We start from the raw sequence: 21,312 nt of genomic DNA, 5'->3' as shown, positions 1-21,312 counted from the left end.
TTTCTTTGTGACTGTCAATCACGCACGCCAGTGGTCTCAAAAGACATTTCATGGAAACAGGAGAGCGACTATTCAAATGCCAAAGATACCACTCAAGAAGGAGCAAATGTCCAAGGTCAAACAATCATTTTTTTTTTTTTTACACAGATCTAATTGTACAGCATCACAAACAACTTTTAATTGACTTAGATGACAGCCTCAATGAAGAAATTAGGGAAAATATGCCTCAAATAGTGCCTGAAATCCATCCGTCCATCCATCCATTGGTCAGTGATTAATCAATGGATTAGTATTAACACTCTCCAATGTGGATGTAGCACAATGTCATGACTGCAAACAAGCCGAGACAGAATTCACAGTACCTCTGCTGGTCACAGTTAAATCATTCCACTCCAGTTTTCCTCCTTTCCTTGACGACGGAATTCCACCGAATCAAAAGCATTCTCAACAATAACCGAATTAACTACCGGTAATTGCTAAATATGCCCAACGCTGCGACGACCCACGTGTCGGCGAATGAGGCCTAATATTTGAAAAAGCATGCCAGGCGTTTATTAATCCAGACACGGGTAACGTAAATGAGGGTAAGAAAAGAAGAAGTGAAACACCAAATGGTTAAGCTTGATGGTTAATGTGTAAAAAGCCAATGTGGAAAAAGAGTGAGAAATGACAACTTCTGACTTGTGATTTTAGCAAATGATCAAGATGGAAAAAGACAATGAGTATGAGGATGCTTCATCAAGTTCTGAACTGGACCTCTATTAACAACTTAAGGGAGATAAAATGATGCATTTTTTCAATATATTTTCACCTTTTTTCAGAAATAGGCCGATTGGTTCTTTAATTTTACACTTGATAATTGGGCAGGCAATCCAGAGAACCAACATTTAGTCTGAAAGCAATTCAAAAGTACATTTTCCATAATAGGATCCCCTTTAACTGAATAAAAAAAATAAATAAAAGCCAGCCGTCCCTCGCACCCTGGTGCATCCACACCTGAGAGTCACCGTCCTTACCTTCAATCCCGTCTTTTCGTCATCACTACCATTATTAGTGGACGAGGGCGTCTCGTCCCCCAGCCGGGACACCAGGACAAAGTCCTCACTGTTAAGAGTGGACACCGAGTCTGACGACACGCTAATCTTCCCCACCAAGCCCTTGTCATCCATGGCAGTCGCTCTTACGCTCAGCCACTCTGCTCATGAATGGAAGACGCGAAGAGGAGGAAGGAGGAGGAAGAAGCGGTGGGAGATGATGTGCAAAATTCACCTGGAAAAAGAAAAAAAAAGGACAGAATTAAAAGTGGTTAGCGCATCGACCTCAAAGTGCAGAGGTACCGGATTCAATTCCAGTTCCGGCCTCCTTGTGTGAAGTTTGCATGTTCTCCCCAGGCCTGCGTGGGTTTTCTCCGGGTAGTCCCGGTTTCCTCCCGCATTCCAAAAAAAAAACATGCACGGCAGGCTGATGAGCCGTTGAACGTCCGAGGGAGGAATATACAAAGTAGCGCGACAAGCTCTTGTTGCAATTATCACGCAACACAAGTTGGCTTCAACAGACTGCTTGCCTATAAAAAAAAAAATCTGTTTATGCTTTTTGGATAGTACCCAAAATTGGGAATAAATGAACTGTTTTTTTGTTTTTTGTTTTTTTCCAAAAGAGCACCATCTCAGCAAAGGATCAGCGGAATTGTAAAGACAAGAAGAACGGCACCTAGCACACAGAGAGGCTACCCGACATGAACTGGCGGCTCTGACACGGCCACAAAGAAGGCCTTGTCACACTCGGGGGGCCTGCCTAGCATGAGCATCAGGATCAACGCTCCGCCGCGCCTGCCAAGCTGCACGCTCGCTTCACGGCAGTAAAGCGCGAGTACATGTACACAAGCCTCGCAATTTACAACCTGGAACTACTTGCAGGTGTTCGTATCCCAGGCCAGAAATAAAGCACACACAATGTGAAGTTGATCCCGCTGCTTCAGAGGTGGTGATTGTTCTGAATGTCTAAATTACAAAAGAGTTCAATGAAAAAGTTGCAAATGAACATTTGTTTTTTTTTTTTTTTTCTGTGTGCGACGGTTAAGAAAGATGCCGTTCCAATGTTGACGTAAGGGTGTCAAAAAGCGAGTATGGAGATCAGTTATGTCCCATGCGGGAAAAAGCTCTCCTGCTTGGTCAAAGCGGGACTTGCCGACTCGTGAGGAAGCGTCCACTTTTTTTGTTTTGTGGCAGCTGAACGGGCTGTTCGTGGCGGCCGGCTGAACCCTCTCAGCTGTGAACAATGCACAGATAAGAAAAGGATAATAGTGAGCGAAAATAAGTGAGACACTGGGAGCAGCGCACAAGCAGCACAGAAAAGAAAAGGGCAGCGCAATCTTTTGTCCAAAGGAAGGAAGCGTTGTGCACCACTCAAAAGAACTGCCATTCCCGTCACTAATTTGAACTGTTCCCGGCAAATATCAGACAATGGACAACACATCTGAGGTTTCTTTGGATTAGGAAATCAAGCCGAGCCGCTCACGGTGACAAAATTAATGCAGCCGGAAACTGTTTTGAAGGACACTTGCTCATGTGAGCGAAGCAATTCCAAGCTGTCAATCACCACAGTTCAAGATGCTGCACTTCACACTGGCTGTTATGTTATGTAATGCTGTGGGGTATTCATTTCACATAATGCGTATTCATGTGGCTGTAATTTGTCGCAGTGTACAAGTGCACTACATCATATTGTTAAAACATTTTTGAATACATTATAAAGCCATGACAATGGAAAAATACAACAAGCCAGTGTCAACCTGAATTTTCAAATATGTATGTCGTATTTAAAAACTTGGCTGGTGTATATCATGCAACCATAGAAGAGAGGAGAATTATAATTATGGGAATAATGTCAAAATATTCCCCAAAATGAAGTCCCAATTTCAGAAAAATAACATTTAAATCCAGGCCAGCTGATTCAATCAGCTGATCTTAGCTCTTAAAATCTTACATTTTTATTCCCCATTTTTTTCAGATTTATTTATTTACTCGTTCATTTTGATTTTTTTTTTTTTTTTTTTACACATGAAGAGATTACAAGACAAGATCCTGTTGCTCTCTTGATTCGACAGTCAACTAATTGCGACTACTGTTGGTGATTAGTCAACAAGCAAAATAATCGCTTGTGGCAGCCCTAGTGTACAACGAATATGAAATGATGTATTGTAATACAGGATAGTATATGGTTTGTATGTTAAGTAACACATTGGAAGAGGACCTTGAAAAAAATAATTGCATATTAAATTGCAACTGCAATATAAAGGCGGGGTGTTGCAATTAGATTATTTGTCACACTCATTTGGCCCTAATCCCTGACCAGCGCTGTATGATTCAACAATGCCCTACATCGTATTATCACCCTAACTTGAATAAATAAATGCCACACCCCAAATCAACACCCACCCAGAAAAGGCAAGAAAATCTTGCTCAAGGACTTATCAGCAGCAGTGATCTGAAAGTGCACGAAGAGAAGCATCATCCATCACACCCAGATTCATTTCTCAGTGGAAGCAAAACAAAACAATCAGGCCATGTGGGTTCAGGGCATTGGATTTGATAGACGTCACGCCTTGTTAGCACACATTATACTGCTAGCTTGCACGTTTAATTGGCTTTCTGGCACCCAACTTAATCCGGACACAAGCAAACCTACTACCCTGAGTGATGCACGCAAACACCGCCACGATCTGAAATGTATTCCAAACACAAACGCCGTTCGCATGAAGAGTTTGTTTTGATGAATTGATCCAACTCTGAACTTGTAGTTAGCTTCAACCTGACTGCCAAGGGTTAGCCGTCAAAGCGACATGGGCGCCTGTCCATTTAAACAGCGGCCAAGTTCGTTGACTGCCAAGCTCAACGTTTGTCAAGGTAATAGTTGCCACGCGAGGTTGTTGCAGATATGCATTGCCGCGTATGTAGGCAGGGAGGAGGAAAATCCTGGATGCAGGCCACTATACAACAGCCTGCTGTCAAGCTAGCCTGCTATGCCCTCACACTTCACACTGACAATTGTTCCCCCCCGCGCAAACGAAGAAGCAGTCAACATTCATAAGCGCTTCAGCGCGTTGAAGTTATCCTACCTTTAAATCACCGCAGCTATATGCTCTCATATGACGTTTGGCGCGACATTGTCTTACTCCAATTTCGTCACAAGCCGAACAGCATCCGTCCGAGCTGTAAACACAAGCCCCGAGCAACCCGCTGTCACCGCCGTTGCGCATGCGCGTGTTTGTTACGCCCCCTTGCGTGCCCCTGCATTAGGATGCGCTCCATATCAAACGCGCATGCGCCACACGCGCACACGACTTCGACTTGACTGTTGATTTAGGGTGCTTTTTTTTTTAAATCGTGCCAGATTTTTGTGACATAATTAGACCTATATTAAAAATGCTGATTTCATAATCATTCAATATACATCTTCCACAAAAAATTAGGTAAAGGGTGGTTATGGAAAAAAAATGAATCACTGTACATTCATGCACACACGTGAATACAAACAGTATGAATTGCATTCAATATACATCTTCCACAAAAAATTAGGTAAAAGGTGTAGAGTTATGGAAAAAAATGAATCACTGTACATTCATACACACACGTGAATACAAACAGTATGAACTTTGCAGTTATATGCAGTAATTTCCAAGATTTGGGGAGGATATACCCACTTTCCTTGGCAAAAATCTTGTGATTTTACATGTATTTCATTGAAAAATAAACTTAACTTGAGGTTTGAAATTGTGATGGCATTTCAACATAAAGAATAATAGAACAAACATGAAGTTTACAGTTGCTTTATTGTTGCATGCATCCGGTCTCAGCTCACAGTGCAACACAGAAGCACTTTGTTGCTTAACATCACTGTCATATGCAAGAAAAGACAAGGAAACACCCCACACAGCCACGCTCACAATAGCCAGCTGCTCACACGACGGCCATCGAAATGAATCATTTAAAAGTCAATCTTCATCAACACGTAGACTTTAGTGTCATCAAGCATTAGCATTTCATAAAAAGGAAACCTTTCGCAAAGTGACATTTCCAAGGAAATAAATGGAATACATAACTGTATTATTTCAATGAAGGGACGTGTTACATTATACTGTCTCTCAAGGATTTTCATTTTCTTCCTTCTGAAACATTAGACAACTGTCCCACTGACTCGAACCTTCAACCAAATCTGATCGGGTCAGATAAATAAACCGAGCAATCCATCGATAGATGGCGCCGGACTAGATACAAGGATGGATGCGTACCATCTCTTCAATAGTTTCAACCAAACAACAGATTTGCGAATAAAGCGTCTAATACAGACATGAGTAACAGGAAAACATCAGTTCATCTGTTTATGTTTCACATTTAACAAATAGGCACCCTCCACCCCCCATATAATATCAAGGGTTAAGACGTACAAGTTCTTAGAACCCAAACCATGAATAGAATCACAACAACTAATAATAATTATAAGAATAATAATCAGCGTGAATGAGCAAACAAGTAGCATGCTGCTGAAAAAAAAAAATACTCTTGCAAGTCACTGTAACATTATGCACAGTTTGAACATGAACAGTTAAGTACCACATTGCCTTGGGCCGCTATCTGAGGAAACACGGTACTTGCACAGATAATTTAACGGCGTGACGATAACTGCGGAGCAACAAAATTCTTTACTGATGAAACCTCAGGTTAAGTTTGATAACAAAAATATTATCTCACAGTTTTTGCTAACCGTTCATTCGATGGCACTTGAGATGACTTGAAAAGTGTTGTAAACAGATGCGGCGCAACAGTGGCTCACAGAGCTGAACTTGGTTGACATACAAAAAGCGTACAAAATACTAATTTCCCAAGCGGTTCTCATATTCCATAACAAAATATGACTAGGATATGCATATACAGTGCAGAGGATATGTATGCACATCGCCGGGTTTTATATTTACGACACCGTGAACATTTTCAAATATCGTGATTGCAGTCCTGATACGAAATACTCGGACAAACAACTTCACAGAAGTTAGCGGCTGGATAAAATGCACAAACAAAACAAAGACCAGAAGGGAACACAACCACTACCATGCAGGTAGATTCAATGTTAGCAGGGGGCTTTCATGACAGTGCTTCTTAGGTTTGAGTTCTAGTTATATTTGCTTTTACGGGACCGTATATATGGCCCACGGGCTTTAGGTTCCACACCCCAGTCTCTGGTGCAACGCGGTTACTACAGTGCACAGGATTTTAAGAGCCATTTTCTTCTACATGCAATGGTTTCTACGATGGAATTTCCGAACGGGTTTTTAAAATGCTCTCTGCGGCTCCCCTTTATTTGAAAGAAACATTCAGAGACATTTCAATGATGTGGCTGTTGAGATAGTGCGGGATGTTGTTGGATAATACTTATCCGGCACACTTAAAAAAGTTTGAAGAATCACAGATTTGTTTTTCTTATGCATTAGGAAGAAGAAAAAAAAACATTGATTCAGGCTTTCATAATCCATGCACCAGAGGGTTAATATCATATTTTGTGTGTACAACAAATGGCAAGGATGGCAACCTTTAATTGACTTGATACCGGTGCGATAACGTGTTTTCTGGTGTCACCTGCAGCAATGAATAACGGCGCAAAAGTCATGGGACCTCATGACGGCGCCATCGGCCATTCCTTGGTGGCTCCAGTTCAAAGCATCATATGACATGCAGAAGAAAAGCCTTATTTTGAGTCATGGCGCAGACAAGACATTTGTTGTCCGCTCCCGCTGGGGATGAGATTCCAAAGCTAACCGCCAAACGCGTGGTGTCATGTTTGCTTGATGCATCGAGCCTGATGCCATCATCAGATGACCACAATGAATCCTGATTTTTTTTAATTCATTTTAAAATATCTTCATCATTGTCCGTGTGAAGTTATGAATTACAGATCTTTTCCAAACAATCTAATAGCCTGCCTGACAATTGTAAATGAATGAATAATCTTAATCTACATTTTGCAAGTGCTCTGTTGGACTTGTGCTCCTTACGCAACCACACAAACTACCGTAGGATTATTTCCGATATGCTTTTGACTCTTTTACTGCCATTAGCAGCCTTTTTCCGTGATTTAACAAACGGTGGTAAATCAGAAATTTCAGTGTCCAGCAACATTGCATCATCTGTGTAAAGGACTGACATTTTTAATCCATTTGTGTGTATTTGGGGTCACTTTAGGAAAAACTAATTTTGTACGAGGATTTTTTTTCTTTCCGCATTTGAAAAGTGTGACAATAACCAGGAAAAGTCTGGACCCTCACTACAATATAAGCATAAAGGAAGTACCGTATGTGGTACCTTTAAGACCCGCTGCCTCTCAACGCGCCTGTCAGGAATTTGTTTTTGTTGCACAATTTGAGCTCATTTTACATTATTTCCTATGGGAAAATCATTCGGACTTTGGTGGTGCCACTGGATGTGAAACCAGTAATAAATTATTATTAGAAGTAGTCGGAGTGGTAGAAATAGTAGAACTGCGTTATTGTGCTTCAGCATGCAAAATTGGTACATTTTCTACCGTCGCATGCTATATCTTTTTTTTTTCCCTTTCGCGCGTCCACTATTGCCGCTGAAATGTCGCAAATTTGCCCATCGTGAGACGAATAAAGGACGAATAAATCTAGTCCATGAAAGGACTGTATTCATGCGTCATAGAAAAAGACAGATGTTTTTCCAAGGCACGAGCAATACAAAAAAAGTATGCGCAATCGTTTTAAATTCATAGCACAAAAAAAAAAAAGACATTTATAAATTAGTCATTCTCACCTTCACATGGGGGCGGGGTTTGGTGGGGCTTGGGGGTCCTGCTGTGTTAAAACCACAACAGAATTAATTTTATGTAAACTATGTCATTTGATGTCAAAGTGCGTGTGGAGGGTGATGTTGTTGTGATATGAAATATCCCTTAGCTTCCACTAAGCAGCATCTCCGTCCCGGGCGCTTCGGGACAAGAGCGAGGGGAGGAGTCGCCGCCGGGCCGAGGCGTTCCCGTCCGCAGCACCAGCTTGCCGACGGCCAGACCTCCCGAGACCAAGCCTATGGGTGACAGCGACTTCCTGGATGTAAAGCAAAAAGAACTTCTGTTTACATATTATTTTTTTAAAAATCAATTTTCTGTACATATGGTTTTTGTGACATTTTCCAATACCGGTAATGAACTCATTCAGTACCAGCCAATTCTAAGTCTGAAAAGACGTTTAAAAACGTCTTTGGGAGTGAATGAGTTCAAAAGTGATCCTCCAGGAAAAATGAAAGGTTTGATTTGCAAAGAGCAAATTTAGATGCTGTCTGCACACTTGAGGTTAATCCTCGACATGCTTCCTCCCAAGTCACCTGAAGGCCATCTTTTTCAGCAGGTAAGTGTCCATTTTATCCATTGAAGTGTCCTCAGCATGGTGTTCCTTGAGCGGGGATGACAGCAACGAAGAGGAGCAAGTCGGTGCCAGGAGGTGAGAAGCATCTTCGGAGTATGGCGCGGCCAGCTCCAAAGAATCCTGAGAGGCAAAAAGGACAAGACGATGGAAAAGGTTCAGTCCGGCAATTCAAAGTGCTTTTTCAAGCTCTACCTGAGACGTGATGTCCTGTGGCTCCGAGTCCTCCAAGTCCAGAGCGCGCAGCTCAAGCTCAATGTCTCGTTCGGGGCCCGGTTCGCTCTTGTCACAGTCCCGATCTTGGCTGAAGGTTGTCTGGTGGCTTTGAAGATCACATGCAATTTTCTCGATTGATGAATGTCGACAAAGGTGCTCACTCAAACCGCAAATGCACGCAAAGGGCGCCAGGTGACCAAATAAAACTGTCACAGTTTTTTTTTTTAACATACAGTCAGTAAAGTAGGACGTGTCCTCATTCTTTAAAAATCACTCAACAAAAATAAGCGTCAGGATCTGCAGACGTGTAAAATGTTGTACCTTTCTCGGAAGCTGGAGTGGCTGGAAGAATCAGATCCCCTTGAGCACCATCTGTACTCGCTGCGATCCAAGGGGCAGTTATAATCTGGGAAATATAACGATACAAATGAATTCAAACGTCAAGGACAACAGTTGGGCGCCCTGGTGATCGACTGGTTATAGTGCGTCAGCCTCACAGTGCAGAGGTGCAGGGTTCGATTCCGAATATGAAGATTGAATGTATATTTATGACAGATAGATCGCAAAAAGTTCCCAGATTTTTTTTTTCCCCAAAAAATAAATTTAAAAAAATCTCAATCCATCTGTGGGTGGATACATGGAGTGGATGTACTAAATAGTTGTCCAGAGAAGATCCCCAAATTTCCTCGACCTTGGTTAAAAATACATTGACGGGTTTGTTTAATAGTGTTGCCATTAGCGATAGCTTGTTTTGTTTTGTTTTGTTTTCCACCCGGGAGTGCAGTAGGTGAACCATGCTGATAAAATGTCCAACGATGTGATCACTGCCGTTCAGGAAAACGTTTTACAACTTCAAGGTCACGTTTACCTTTAAAGTTGACGGGCGTGGTGCTAGCGCCAGCCTGGCAAGCGGTGGACTGGACGGGATCAGTGGTGTGGTAGCCCGAGCGAGACGCCCTGGATATGGCCCCCCACTTGGAGATAATGGGCCCCTCGCTGAAGGGAATGATGGGATCCTCTTCTTTCAGTCTCCTGTAGTGATCTGACGAGTGAAGCCAGCACTTTGGGACGCCGCCGCAAGTGACGCTGCCGTCGCTGCTCACACCTCCGCCGCTGCCACTGCTGCAGCCGTCCAACTGCTAAGTGAGAAACAAGTCTTACACAGTGCCAGACTTGACATTTGCAAAAAAAAAAATAATAATAATAATAATAATAATAAATACTCTGTGCGCACAAACTACTCACCGACTGCTCCAAGGCGGAGTGAGACGCAGTTGGTGTGAGCGCCTCAGGTTCAAAGGGGCTGAGACAGGGGCCAACAGTCGAGCCGCAGGACCACGGCGAGTAGTGCGCCAAGCTCTCCTCGCCTCTGAAGCGGCACCCCATACACTGACCTGCACTGGTCTCCACATGCTGCAACAGATGCAAAGTCTTATTGTCATTCTCTTTATTTTTAACATGAATAGGAACCGGGTAAGTAATGATTATAGGATCGCCAATTTAGAGGAAGCCTTCCAAGAGATTACAGAGCTGTACATTGCAAATCCATTTCGCAAAACTTTAGTCAGCAGAATTCGACAGTCGCTGCTCGTTAAAAGTCTCGAATGATGCTTTTTCTCTCACACATGCACCCACGCTCGCCGCAGTTGAGCCATGATTTGATCGGCCATAGTTGCTAAGCAACTATCTCCCACTTGCACAGTATGAGACCCCGGGCCTGGCGGAAGCTCTCCGAGCGGGTAATTCAATTAAGCATAAAGACGTTAACTCAACAAGTACCGCTGCTTCTTGTAATGACTTGTACCGTAATGGGTCAATCCAGGCTGCCGCTCGGATTCGCTGCGTACCTCGGGTCCGAAGTCGACGTTGAAAATGGCTGAAGGCTGTGAGGGCCTGCTGGTGCTGTGATGATGATGATGATGATGGTGGTGGTGATGCGCCCACTGCTCTTGCTTACGTCGGAATAGGTCGTCGTAGACCACGGGTACCCGGCCGTACTCCTGGAAAAAAAAAAACAATGCATACAAGTGAGAAGGAAGGTCACGATGAGACTTTTATGGGTTGCGAGGATGGAAAGCAGAGCGAGAGGCATGAATGAACCGAATGAAAAGCTCAAAACATCCAAGCGGCCATTTTTCATCGTGCTTGTCATCGTTAGGGTCGCGAACTCCCTACCTCAGCCTCACCAGCGATACATACAATTTTATTGTCACAACTGCAAATGTTCTTTCACGAAACGCAATCTCGTATGACAATAACGATTACGTCTTTTAATGAGCGACCTCAGTTACAGCATGCGGCGCACTTCAGTTAAAGTTTAACAGTGCTTCTTTTCAATAACACATTGCAATTACAAAATATGTCGGCCGTAGCAGTGCTGGCGGAGTAGGACGAGGAGAAAATGCACGGAAGTGAGCGGGGGCGGCAGAGACATATTTCGGTAGCTACAAGTAGGAGGATGGAGTACATACAGAGGAGGTTCGGGGGGGCTCCGCGACTGGCAGTGAACGGAGAGGTGACAAATGTGGGCGTAAGACAAACTCAAGGAAAGGAATGTTTTTGTGTTTTGAAATCAGAGAATTCAAAATAATAATAATACAGATTAAGGGATGCTAGAAGATCCGTTTTAAAAATCACTCTCAGCAGAGACCACTACTCATTATTCAGTCAAAATGGATAACTTGTGCTCATAATCTACATTTTAAAATCGATAAATGTATGTCATCTTTCAAATGAAAAGTGCAATGTACCTCGTTGTAAAAACAACACGAACGCGTTCAGGGACAGCGGTTACTACAGTGGACACCTTATCATGTTGTCGCATTACAGGGCGCATGAAAGGGGTTAAATGGGACAAAAGTCCGTGGACACTCGTCTCGATCAATTAATGAATCAATCGTGTCATTTTACATTGATATTAAATGACGATGCATATTTTATTATTTTACCCCCAAAATATAGCCAATCCATCAAATAATAGTTTGATATGTAATTGAATCGATTTTTTTTTCCCCGCCCCTGTTCTTCATTCTTTTCACTCACTGTTGAAATGTTCATCACCTCTGGACATTTCCACAAATACTGTAGCAGCACTTCAGGTTAATAGATGCCATGTCAGCTCTTCAGGCGGTGTGTGCTGCGGTCGTGACATCTGCCATGACACACAGCGCTATCAGTCATCGTAAAGGTAATTGCAGCCAACTTGTGGCAAAATACTGGGATTTTTTTTTGTTTTGTTTTGTTTTTTCGGAAAAAAAGTGGTTTAAGTTGTGGAACAGCTTTTTTTTTTTTTTTCAAGCGGAAGATTTAACCAGCGATTCATTTGAGCATGGTGTCGATTAAAGCGGAGTTCATCATTTTGAGGGAATGAGGGTCCACAGAGCAAAACGTCAAACGGCCTCAGGCCCAACTCGCAAGTGTTCTTCTGGATGACGTCCCAAAAATTGGATCCACATCGTGCGCCGTGCTAATTTCTAAAAGTGAAACTTGTATAACTGCTGTACCTCCCGGTAAACTCACTAGACACACAATCAAATCCTTCATGATTTTATCTTCAATCATTTGAATGATTTTTGCACTTATCTATGATATGCTAACATATCGATATGCATGCGCATTTGCACCCACCCTGTGCAGCGCCACACGGTGCTCGGATCCAGAGCAGAAGTTGCTGTCTAGCGAGTTGAATCTCTCCCTGAGTGGAGGCTGGTAGACGGAGGAATGCAGCACCTCCGGAGGCAACGAATTACTCCTGGCGTCCTCTCGATGGTACAGCTGCAATGTAAATAAATATGCAGATGTGTTCATAACAGCAAAGATGCATTTGATAGAATGAACAGAAGGCTCAACCTGAGGTCTCCACACTCTTCTGCTGTCGTAAAGTGGCGCATAAACCCCGTGGGCAGAAGCCAGAGGTCCATACGGAGGTTGCCCTGGGTGGTGGTGGAAGACGGCGGTTCCCATGCGCTCTCTCGGTGGATGCGGTGGATATCCCGTGGAAGGAGAGGAGGGGTTTTGATGGGCTATCTGAGGCTCGCCGGGAAAGGGGGACGGCGGCAAAGAGGATTCTGGGACGTTGGAAGATCTGAGAAAGCGAGCCATGCAGGGTTTGTGTGGAGGGTGGAGAGTAGATGGGTAGTAGGAACCTGCTAGGGGATGAGCAGAGAAATATATTTTACTTTCTTGTCAATATATGCTATTATGATTGAGGTGCTCACTGTATTTCCTCAAATAGCGTTTTACACTCTAATTCACAGGTTTCAAAGTCAAGGCCCGGGGGCCAAATCTGGCCCGCCACATCATTTTATATGGCCCGCGAGCAAAATGAGTCGAATTGATGCTGTGTTAAATTCCTCCATCCATTTTCTAGAACATTTGTCCTCATTCGGGTTGTGTGTGAGCAGGAGCATCAAGCAGACGACTACACCCTGGACACCCGGTCCTCTTTTTAGTTTCATAAACAGCCTCCGTTTGAGGAAATACCGTATTCAAAGAAGGACTCACAGTTTGGCTGGTAGCGGGCCGCGTCGTACGCAGATTGTTGCTCCTGGTAGAACAGCTCCGAGGCCTGAGGAGGATGAGGCACTCGTAGCATGAGGGGACCACCGTGTTTGGACACTGAGCCCCCGCCGCCATCGGTCACCCGTCCCATGGCAGTCAAAGGAAACGACGCTGCGGAGTGGCTGACGGGAGTTCTGGGAGGGGACGCGGGCTTCCTCAAGGAGAAAGCGGCAATAAAAACAACTAAGTACATTGTTGAATAGAAGACAAAATCCTGTCAGATTTTATAGAAAGTGTTCAAAAGAAAGCCAATTCCTAATTAATTTCCATGATCAAAATAATTTTAATTGCTTATTTTTGTAATATTGTTCTTTCGTGAGATGGTGATTTTTTTGGGGGGTTTTTGTTTCGTTATTGCACAACTTGAGGGAATATAGTATGAGCAAAAACTTGTCATATTCAAAAGAAGATTGCTTACTGTTCAGCCGAACCCAGGAAGGTCATGCCGGCGCCACTTGGCCCGTTGGACCCACTTGCCCCAACGGATTCGCTGGGCACGACTCTCGCAATGTCGTCCATGGGCTCAGCTACTCTGGAGATGAGTTGTGGGTGAGCGCCACCTTCCTTCAGGGTGTCCTCTCCAACTCCCGCGGCCCCGTCAGTGTGGATGCTGCCCTCCGCTGTGAAGGTTTTACCACCGGATGGAGGGAATGCACGGCTAAGACTTCCGCTCTTCTTGTTCTTCAGGCGAAATCTGTAAAAAAAAAAAAAAAAAAACAAATCAATCAAATTTGTAAAAATTATGGAATTGATCAGCAGGTATCTCAACGCAAAATTTTCTCAATGAGAAAGATCGGTCGCTTACGTAATGGGAATTCTGAGAAAAGGCATTCTGCTGTTCGGAGAAATCAGTTTCCTGATTTATCACAAAGTTCGTAAGGTGGCAGCACTTTTGGGCAATCGTTTAGGTATGCGGGCAATGTGCAAGTTCACGAGCAGATTGGATGCCATTCCTGAACTCGTTCGCAAAAGGGATGCCAACTTGGAAAAGTTCTCAGCGAGAATTGACCACAAAATCGGTTCTTTGGAATCCCATAAGAACCAGAGACACTCAAGGCAGACAGAAAATCGGAGCTCAGCACGTCTCACTTGTGACAATTAAATTCGACTTTCATTTCAATCAATAAAATTCCATTGAATGCTACAAAAAAACGAAAAAAAATTGAATTTGACTTTTCTCTCTGTACTCGTACCAAATGGCTCAAAATGCCCATCCCTACATTTGAAAGTAACATCTGTCATTCACTCACTTGTCAAGTTCATCCTGCGTGTGTGCAAATGTGCAGTTACTTCCTCTCGGACAACCTCCCTGATGACGAAGATCTCTGCACATGCTCGTCTTATACTTGCTGTTCGCCTGAGGCTGCAAACGCCACAAACAAAGTATACATATGATGCAACTGTTCATCAAAGACCGAAATCTGCACGGCTGCATACTTAAGTGACTACCTGTGGGGCCTCGTGGCCTTTCTTACTGAAGTTTTGGATGAATTCTACCAGGCCATGAACCGCCAACTTCACAGCCAACATCACATTTTCTAGCTCTTCCCAGGATGGTGCTGCATCATCTATGCAAATACAAAGAAACGATCACTTCGCAATACTATAACTGTGTTTTCTTCTCGATATATTATTACAATCTCAGACTATGGCCAAAGCATTTGTCTCTCTAAGACAGCACAGCGATGAGTCATGGCTCGTGCCTACAGAGATTCCTTTGCGAGCAATGTTTTCGTGTGGCCGTGTGAGGCGTCTTCAGATATCTCAACCCAAACTCAGATACAGCAAAAGGGAGTCTCCCTTTCTCAAAATCTGCCCTAGGAGTAGTCATCATTAGAGCCCATCACACAAATCGATCTAATCTAAAACCAAGTGATGTATACTGTACTGTACCTGTATTGTGGTCTATGTTGGCCAGCAGCTCGAGGTGAGCTCTGAGACTGGCGAGGTTGGCTGGGTCTCCTGTCCTCTGCAGGACGATGGTCAGCTCCTGGACACTCTTTGCAAATGACTCTGGAGACTGCAACTGCACAGTAATAAATGCTAATGCCGGTCTTTTTTTTTTTTTTTTAATAATATACGTAAACAAAAAAAAAAATTTTTTCTCCAGTTTTTACTATAAAGTAAAAACTGTCAAATAACCCAATAAAACAATCGTCTGATATTTGTTAGGAGCACTTGTTCAACGCTTGTTGGTTATCAGCAGAGTCCCAGAAAATGAATGAGACCTTGTCAATGATGGACTGCATGTGCGACTTGTGGACCAGGTCCCCGTACAGCAGAGAAGACCACTGCTCGGGCGAGATGCGGAGGCCAGCTTCCATGGCGATGTGCACAATTTGGGCGTCGTGTTCTCTCCTGAGAGCTTCGTACGTGCGGAATTCCTCCTTCAGCTGCATCAGTGAGGAGTCTTCATCTCGCTTGGTTACCTGGATGACGATGAAGGAAGAAGTTTGATCATTTCTTTTTACATTGTGATATGTTTTATTTTCAAACTTCATACCCTTTGACCTGTCATATAACAGAAGGCTTGTTCAAGCTATAAATATCCCCCACTGATAGCTAGCAAGCTAGCTAGCTAGCTAGCTTGCTAGCTATCTGTGGACAGCTCAGTGTATTATTAGGAGGTGTGATAAATCTTCAGACTTGTCAACTCAAATTCAGATCATGAAAAGGGAGTCTCCCTTTCTCAGAATCTGCCCTATGAGTAATCATCATTAGATGACATCACACCAATCCGCTAAGCTCAGCATGAACCAAAGTTGTCATCGTCTCATGTCTTTGCTCTGCCACCTCATTTTGACCTACTTCTGGATCTCGCATCCGTCCTGCAAGACAGGTCGTGACGGGATGCAAATTTAGAAGGCTGTTACATCACCGGGAAATAGTTGGCATTTGTGGCCTGCCAGCTATGTGCAACATCGCGTAACCGGCACAGAAATACACGCTCATGTCCACAGGGGTCCGCGTATTAGCTACTTGTACTTGACTTTTGTATCCACAGGGGGTGCTCGGTTTGTGTTCCGAGGTTACGAAGATCATACGTACATTTATGACTTTACTACTGATGGTTTTTTTTTTTTCATTACACAATATGGCAGGTTCTGACTCACGTCAAATTCAACAAATAAAACCTCAGAACAACTATTATAAAAGGCCTGACCACATTTAACCCACAAATGTTCGTCCTATGAAATAATAAACCTTTGTTCGGTTGTTGCACAATATTTTCTTTTATGTTCAGGGTGGCCCTTGCCTTGCAGGAATTTCCAAATGTTGCACCGTACCTTGAAGCAAGACGCCCTGTAGAGAAGCTGCACCACATGGCCAATACTTGTTTTGGAAGCCTGAGGGAAGCGCCCCTCCAACTTTTGCACAACAAACAACACCAGCACCTTCCTGGACAGTGCCGAACCGTCCTCCAGAGCCAACAGCACAAGCTTCAGGGCATCCTCCTGCATGGCTGAAGCGGAGAAGGATTGACTAAGAACTAGCGGAGCAGACGTGATCTTTTTGTTTCTGTTTTAAATGGCGACGTAGACTCACCAGGCCCGAGGAATTGGCATCCCCGCGCCCTCACCGCAGCCCAGAGGTTGGCGGACAGCTGCTGGGCGTTCTGGTGAAGCAGGATGAGCTCGGTCACCGTCCGCTCCCCCAGCGACCGGCCCGCTCGTACGGCCCGCAGGCGGCCTTCCTCCTCCACCAGCTGGCAGTTGACCAGCGTCACCAGCTTCCTCTGCATGGGACGGCTGAGTGCGCTCGGACTCGGAGGCACCACGCCTGCAGGAGCGCATCAAGCTTTATTTCATTCTCCATCATTGATTTGAACATCAGAAACTGTCATTTACGAAGCAATATTCGTACCTTTAGTGCCGCTAATCGGTTTGAGGTATAGCGCCAGCTCTTCCACACACACCCTGCAGGCCTCATAGTGTCCAACATCTGTCGCACTGCTCAGGCTGACTGGCTGCACATCCGGAACCTAAAAGACACAAAGACACAGTTTTTGTCCAACCATTTTCGCCATCCATTCCATTTCCAAATTGTTAAGTTTCCTTTGACCTGAGCTCCGAGCAGCTGCAGCAGGGCACAGTTGACGGGCAGCAGGTCGATATCCGTGCTGATGGGCGTCTGGTCGAAGGGGCAGGCTTTGCGGTGCAGCTTGTGCAGGCAGGTGCGGCACACCGTGTGCGAGCAGCCCAGGCTGACGGGCTGCTGGCCGCTACCGTTGAACTCGTTGTAGCAGATGGGACAGGACAGAAAGTCCGTCCACTGCGCGGCCTGCACCGGCATCCCGGCTCCGGGGAGGAGACGGCGTCGGGCTCAGGGGGAAGACATTTCGGCGAGCTGCGGCAGGCCAGCGCTAGAAAAGGCATGAGGGACGAGACATGCTGCTTTTGGTGCGTACCAGGCGCCAAGTCCACAACCGGATGATCTAAGCGCGACTTTCAAAGAATACCCGCTCTATAAAGGTTATGGAAGGCTTCAAAGAGAAACTAAGAGCCTGTGTTTACTTGTCAATGTTCTGCATCACACAAAGGTCGAAGGCCATCAATGTCTTTGATGTTTTCATCTTCACCTCAGTTTTGGCAAAGTGGTCTCCCAAGTGCTCACTCCACAGCGGATGACTTTGCATCTTCTACATGTGGAGATCTAGCAGTTTCCTTTTAAACACTGCTTTGAACGCGAATGAGGCGAGCCGCTTGCATTGGATGGTAAAATGATGACCTGTGTTCGCTCCCACAACAGCGCAAACGCACCTTTAGAGAAGAAGAAAAAAAAAATCTCCACCTACACGCACAGTTTGATGACGACTCACGCTGGGCACGAAAATAGGGCCCTTCAAATTTGAATTCCTGTTAAAATAGTTCACTATGACTGGGTCATTTTAAATTGTGAGCGTGAGGACCGAGTAATTGCACAACAGAAGCCAAATTGCATGTTACACGTCATGACTCTTTGAAAACACTTAAAAGCTATCGAAACACATCCCTTTGAGATCATTTATTATATCTACGCACCTTCAAGGGCTCCGTGCCGCCCGGACCGCGTCGAGACGTGCTCCCGCCTCATGTTTCCTTCAGTCAGGCACCCAATTTAAACCGCCATAACTGCACCCCACCTTCTCGTTGAAAACAGCACCGTCCAAGGAAGAGTTTGATCACGCTCTTGTGGCAAAAGGAGCCCCGGGTGTGAATTTAAGGACGGGGTTGGGGGTGGGGTGGGGGGGGGGGAGTGGTGAAGCAAAGCCACTGGTAGGGAACATAACACTACAGCCACCTGTTCCTGCTTTGAACAACTGTCATATCCTGTTTTGGTGGCTCGGCTTACACACTTCTCTTGTAGCACAGTCACTATTGTCCACATGTACAGTCAGTGATTGGAAGTAATTACTGTACTTCAGGAGATTTTTTTTCTGGTATTTGTTTATCGCTTTTATTTTGCTAAAAACTGTCATGGAAAGCTAACTAGTGAGAGGTGAAAATCTGCCGTATAAAAAACTACATTTTTTGGGGGGGTGTCGCTTTTACCCCACCCACACGCTGTAAACGCATTGAAAAATCATTCAAATGCATTTAAACTTAATTACAAAACACTTTTGAAGGTATTCTTTTACACCAGCTCTCACTCGCTCACAGTTTTCCAAATAAGATACAAAGTGTGCCTTGCTTTAAGCTATTTTTTTGTCACCCCCCCCCCCTGCTGTTTATTGTAATAAATATAAAGAGATATATTTAAATAATACTCACGGGCATTTATTCTATGTGCTCTGTAGTAGTTGGGGACCTTCTCTGCCTCTTGAAGTTAATTACACTGCAGCTTTCGCAGTGGACATCAGTGCTGCGAGGCATGTTGTAGCGCAAATGTGCTACTACACGGAAGGTAACTTGAAATTCGGAACTGCCCCATACTGTGATACACGTGTGCAAATCGTGATGAACAAAAGGAGGTGAAGCACACCAAAAAAGCAGAACAAAACGGATCCACTGCTGACCAGTAAAACCAGTAAAAATAACGACATGAAGTCTATTGTGTGGGTGTTAAGGTATTTAAATATTACAATAGACCGTCTGTGAACAGTTAAGCGCAGGTTAACGTTTAACTGGAAAACGTGACACGCCAACATGATAGAAAATATTCCCCAAATACGTGTTCAGTAACTAAGCATTTAATAATTACTTAGGACCTCCAGCAGTAGTTTTGTTTCAGATAATTATCGTTGAACCAGGTTTTGCATGACTGCTCAGTTGTAGTGCGTGCGTGCGTGCGTGCGTGCGTGCGTGCGTTATATTCCTGATGGCTGTCGTTCCAGTGCGTGGGGGCAGTATCTTGGTGGGAGGAAGCATGCAGCTCACATGCTGCTACACTACACTGAAAAACGGCATCTTATATTTTTAATACAGTTGCGTCTGCAGCAAAGGAAGCAAACAGGAGTTGTGTAATCTTTTAAAAATATGAAAAAAATGTATACATATTAGTCTTTATGGAACAACTGAAAAAAAAATACAATACAGTATTTCTTACTGTGTGACATGCTTCTTTACATTTAATTTCGTTCTCTCATGCAGCAATGTTACAATTTGCAAAGAAAGCCAAACAATAATTTCACAAATATATTTGTTTGTAATAGGTGATGTCAAGCCTCTCGGTTCTGAGTTTGTGGGTTTGCATTTCATCTATCTTGCGTCCTCCCACGTTCACAAAAACATGAATGTTCGGGGGAATTAAAGACTGCAAATTTTCAACACTGACACGGATCATGAGAAAGAAAATACTGTGGTCTGATGAGACAAAGACTGACCTCTTTGGCATGAATGTCAGGCATCTGGTTTGGAGGATACCAGGCACCACCTGACCAATATATTAATTTTTTTTCCCTCCTGATCTTGAATCTGCCTTTGTTTTTTGTTTTTTTCTTGCACACAATGTTTTCGATATTTAGCAACTTTGTAATACATTTATGAAATAATTGTTAGGGTCAGTAACAGGTGGATTTTTTTTCCCCCGATGAAATGTCACAGCTATCAAATGCAACTCATGGTAAAATCTGTACTGCTCAAGTGATAGTTGAAAATAAAATAAAAAATCAATCTCAACAATCTGATGTGCTATAAAGCGTTTCTTAAATCAAGTGCAAGTTGGAACACTGACTTCAAAGTGGCGTGCCTTGGCACTTACTCTAAATTTCCCTTGACCAAGCTGACTCGCTTAAAAGTATATCTTTTTAATTGACATGCAGAATGGCAATATGTGTTTATTGTGTTTGATGCACGATGTTACTGGCGACCACTGCGGGGTGGATGTTTCCTATTTCTGTTTCTCTTGTCTAAAAAGTTGGGAACCCCCTGCTCCATCACAACCCGAGAATGCTGTTCAGTGTTTTCTAGAGCGGCCAAACAACATCCACGCACCACCTGCCTCCTCCACCTCCTCCTCCTCTTTCTCCTATCAGCACCAGTTGCAGACGTTTAGCTGGCACCAAACTCATTTCACGCTAAACAAACACAGCGCAATCAAAACAAGTTGAGGCCGAGTGAAGTTGAAGGAGAGGCGAAAAAGAAGCACATCTGGGGGGAAGTCACCTTACCTCACGCACGCCTCCTCAGCCAAAACGCGCTCTCGGTCGTCCATCAAGATGGCAACAAAAAATAAATAAATCAAAAGAATGATGAAAAGGAGGCCTGGAGATGAGTCTTGAAGCAAGGAACGGCACTTGGGTTCAGGTGGTCCGTTGGCTCGGAGGAGCGAATGATGGCGAATGGATGATCCGCTGACAGAGCTTCTTCAGCCGGCCGCGGTGCCTCGCAGGCGGCCTCGCATGGCGCACTCCCGCGGCCCCGGGCGCCGTCCTTCCGCCGACGGCTGAACGTCAAAGCAAAACGACTGCGTAGGAAACAGAGAAGTGCTTCGGCACTATTTTCATGTGGCGTGCGAGCATTAAAAAAAAAAAAAAAGAGATGCAAGCCGGAACAAGCCGCTTTTTCGAGGCGTGGGTTGCTTGCTTTTTAAAGGAACAGGACAAGAATATGTCTTGATATGTTCACAATACTATTAAGTGCGTGTGCGTGTGGCGCACCAGTGAAACGCGCCGATACATACAGGTTCAC

The 21,312-nt window shown here is 44.3% G+C and overlaps 2 protein-coding genes across 11 annotated transcripts in view; both read right to left on the bottom strand.

Annotated features, from left to right (window-relative positions):
• Window positions 1-4,247, bottom strand: part of rabgap1 (RAB GTPase activating protein 1) — a 43,768-nt gene extending 39,521 nt beyond the window's left edge. For 2 of the 5 annotated variants that reach the window (XM_019872020.1, XM_019872022.1), the window contains exons 1-2: window positions 4,118-4,247; window positions 1,008-1,269 (exon numbers count right to left, since the gene is read on the bottom strand). In XM_019872020.1, the coding sequence (XP_019727579.1) occupies window positions 1,008-1,169 (162 nt within the window). In that variant the 5' untranslated portion in view covers window positions 1,170-1,269; window positions 4,118-4,247. The remainder of the gene's footprint in view (window positions 1-1,007; window positions 1,270-4,117) is intronic. The other 3 variants (XM_019872021.1, XM_019872023.1, XM_019872024.1) reach the window with 2 other exon arrangements.
• A 565-nt stretch (window positions 4,248-4,812) lies between these two features.
• On the bottom strand, window positions 4,813-21,192 carry rc3h2 (ring finger and CCCH-type domains 2). Of its 6 annotated transcripts, none has more exons than XM_019871997.1 (20): window positions 20,793-21,192; window positions 17,267-17,567; window positions 17,069-17,186; window positions 16,751-16,984; window positions 16,492-16,667; window positions 15,433-15,633; window positions 15,098-15,230; window positions 14,654-14,772; window positions 14,455-14,567; window positions 13,623-13,898; window positions 13,148-13,359; window positions 12,494-12,792; window positions 12,272-12,418; window positions 10,492-10,644; window positions 9,890-10,057; window positions 9,513-9,780; window positions 8,966-9,050; window positions 8,624-8,750; window positions 8,391-8,551; window positions 4,813-8,113 (listed from the first exon to the last, which is right to left on the bottom strand). In XM_019871997.1, exons 2-20 carry the CDS (start codon window positions 17,495-17,497, stop codon window positions 7,963-7,965), a joined length of 3,372 nt encoding a protein of 1,123 aa, XP_019727556.1. In that variant the 5' UTR covers window positions 17,498-17,567; window positions 20,793-21,192; the 3' UTR covers window positions 4,813-7,962. The 6 variants fall into 6 exon arrangements, with proteins under 6 accessions (XP_019727556.1, XP_019727551.1, XP_019727555.1 ...); XM_019871992.1 differs by having other exon boundaries at window positions 9,513-9,783; window positions 20,793-21,191; XM_019871996.1 differs by having other exon boundaries at window positions 9,513-9,783; window positions 12,494-12,789; window positions 20,793-21,190.
• Between the last annotated feature and the right edge of the window lie 120 nt (window positions 21,193-21,312).

Source organism: Hippocampus comes, unplaced genomic scaffold (assembly GCF_001891065.2).
Source record: "Hippocampus comes isolate QL1 unplaced genomic scaffold, H_comes_QL1_v1.1 scaffold199, whole genome shotgun sequence".
In the NCBI taxonomy this organism is placed as follows: domain Eukaryota; kingdom Metazoa; phylum Chordata; class Actinopteri; order Syngnathiformes; family Syngnathidae; genus Hippocampus; species Hippocampus comes.
This window is presented reverse-complemented; position numbering and strand designations above follow the sequence as displayed.

What these genes read in the sequence shown, in the direction of transcription:
- rc3h2 (XM_019871992.1), bottom strand. Translation starts at nt 17,497, where the DNA reads ATGCCGGTGCAGGCCGCGCAGTGGACGGACTTTCTGTCCTGTCCCATC. An exon ending in ACCGATTAGCGGCACTAAAG is followed by an intron (nt 16,985 to 17,068) that starts GTACGAATATTG and finishes GCGCTCCTGCAG; the next exon opens with GCGTGGTGCCTCCGAGTCCG. An exon ending in ACTCCGCCTTGGAGCAGTCG is followed by an intron (nt 9,784 to 9,889) that starts GTGAGTAGTTTG and finishes TTTCTCACTTAG; the next exon opens with CAGTTGGACGGCTGCAGCAG.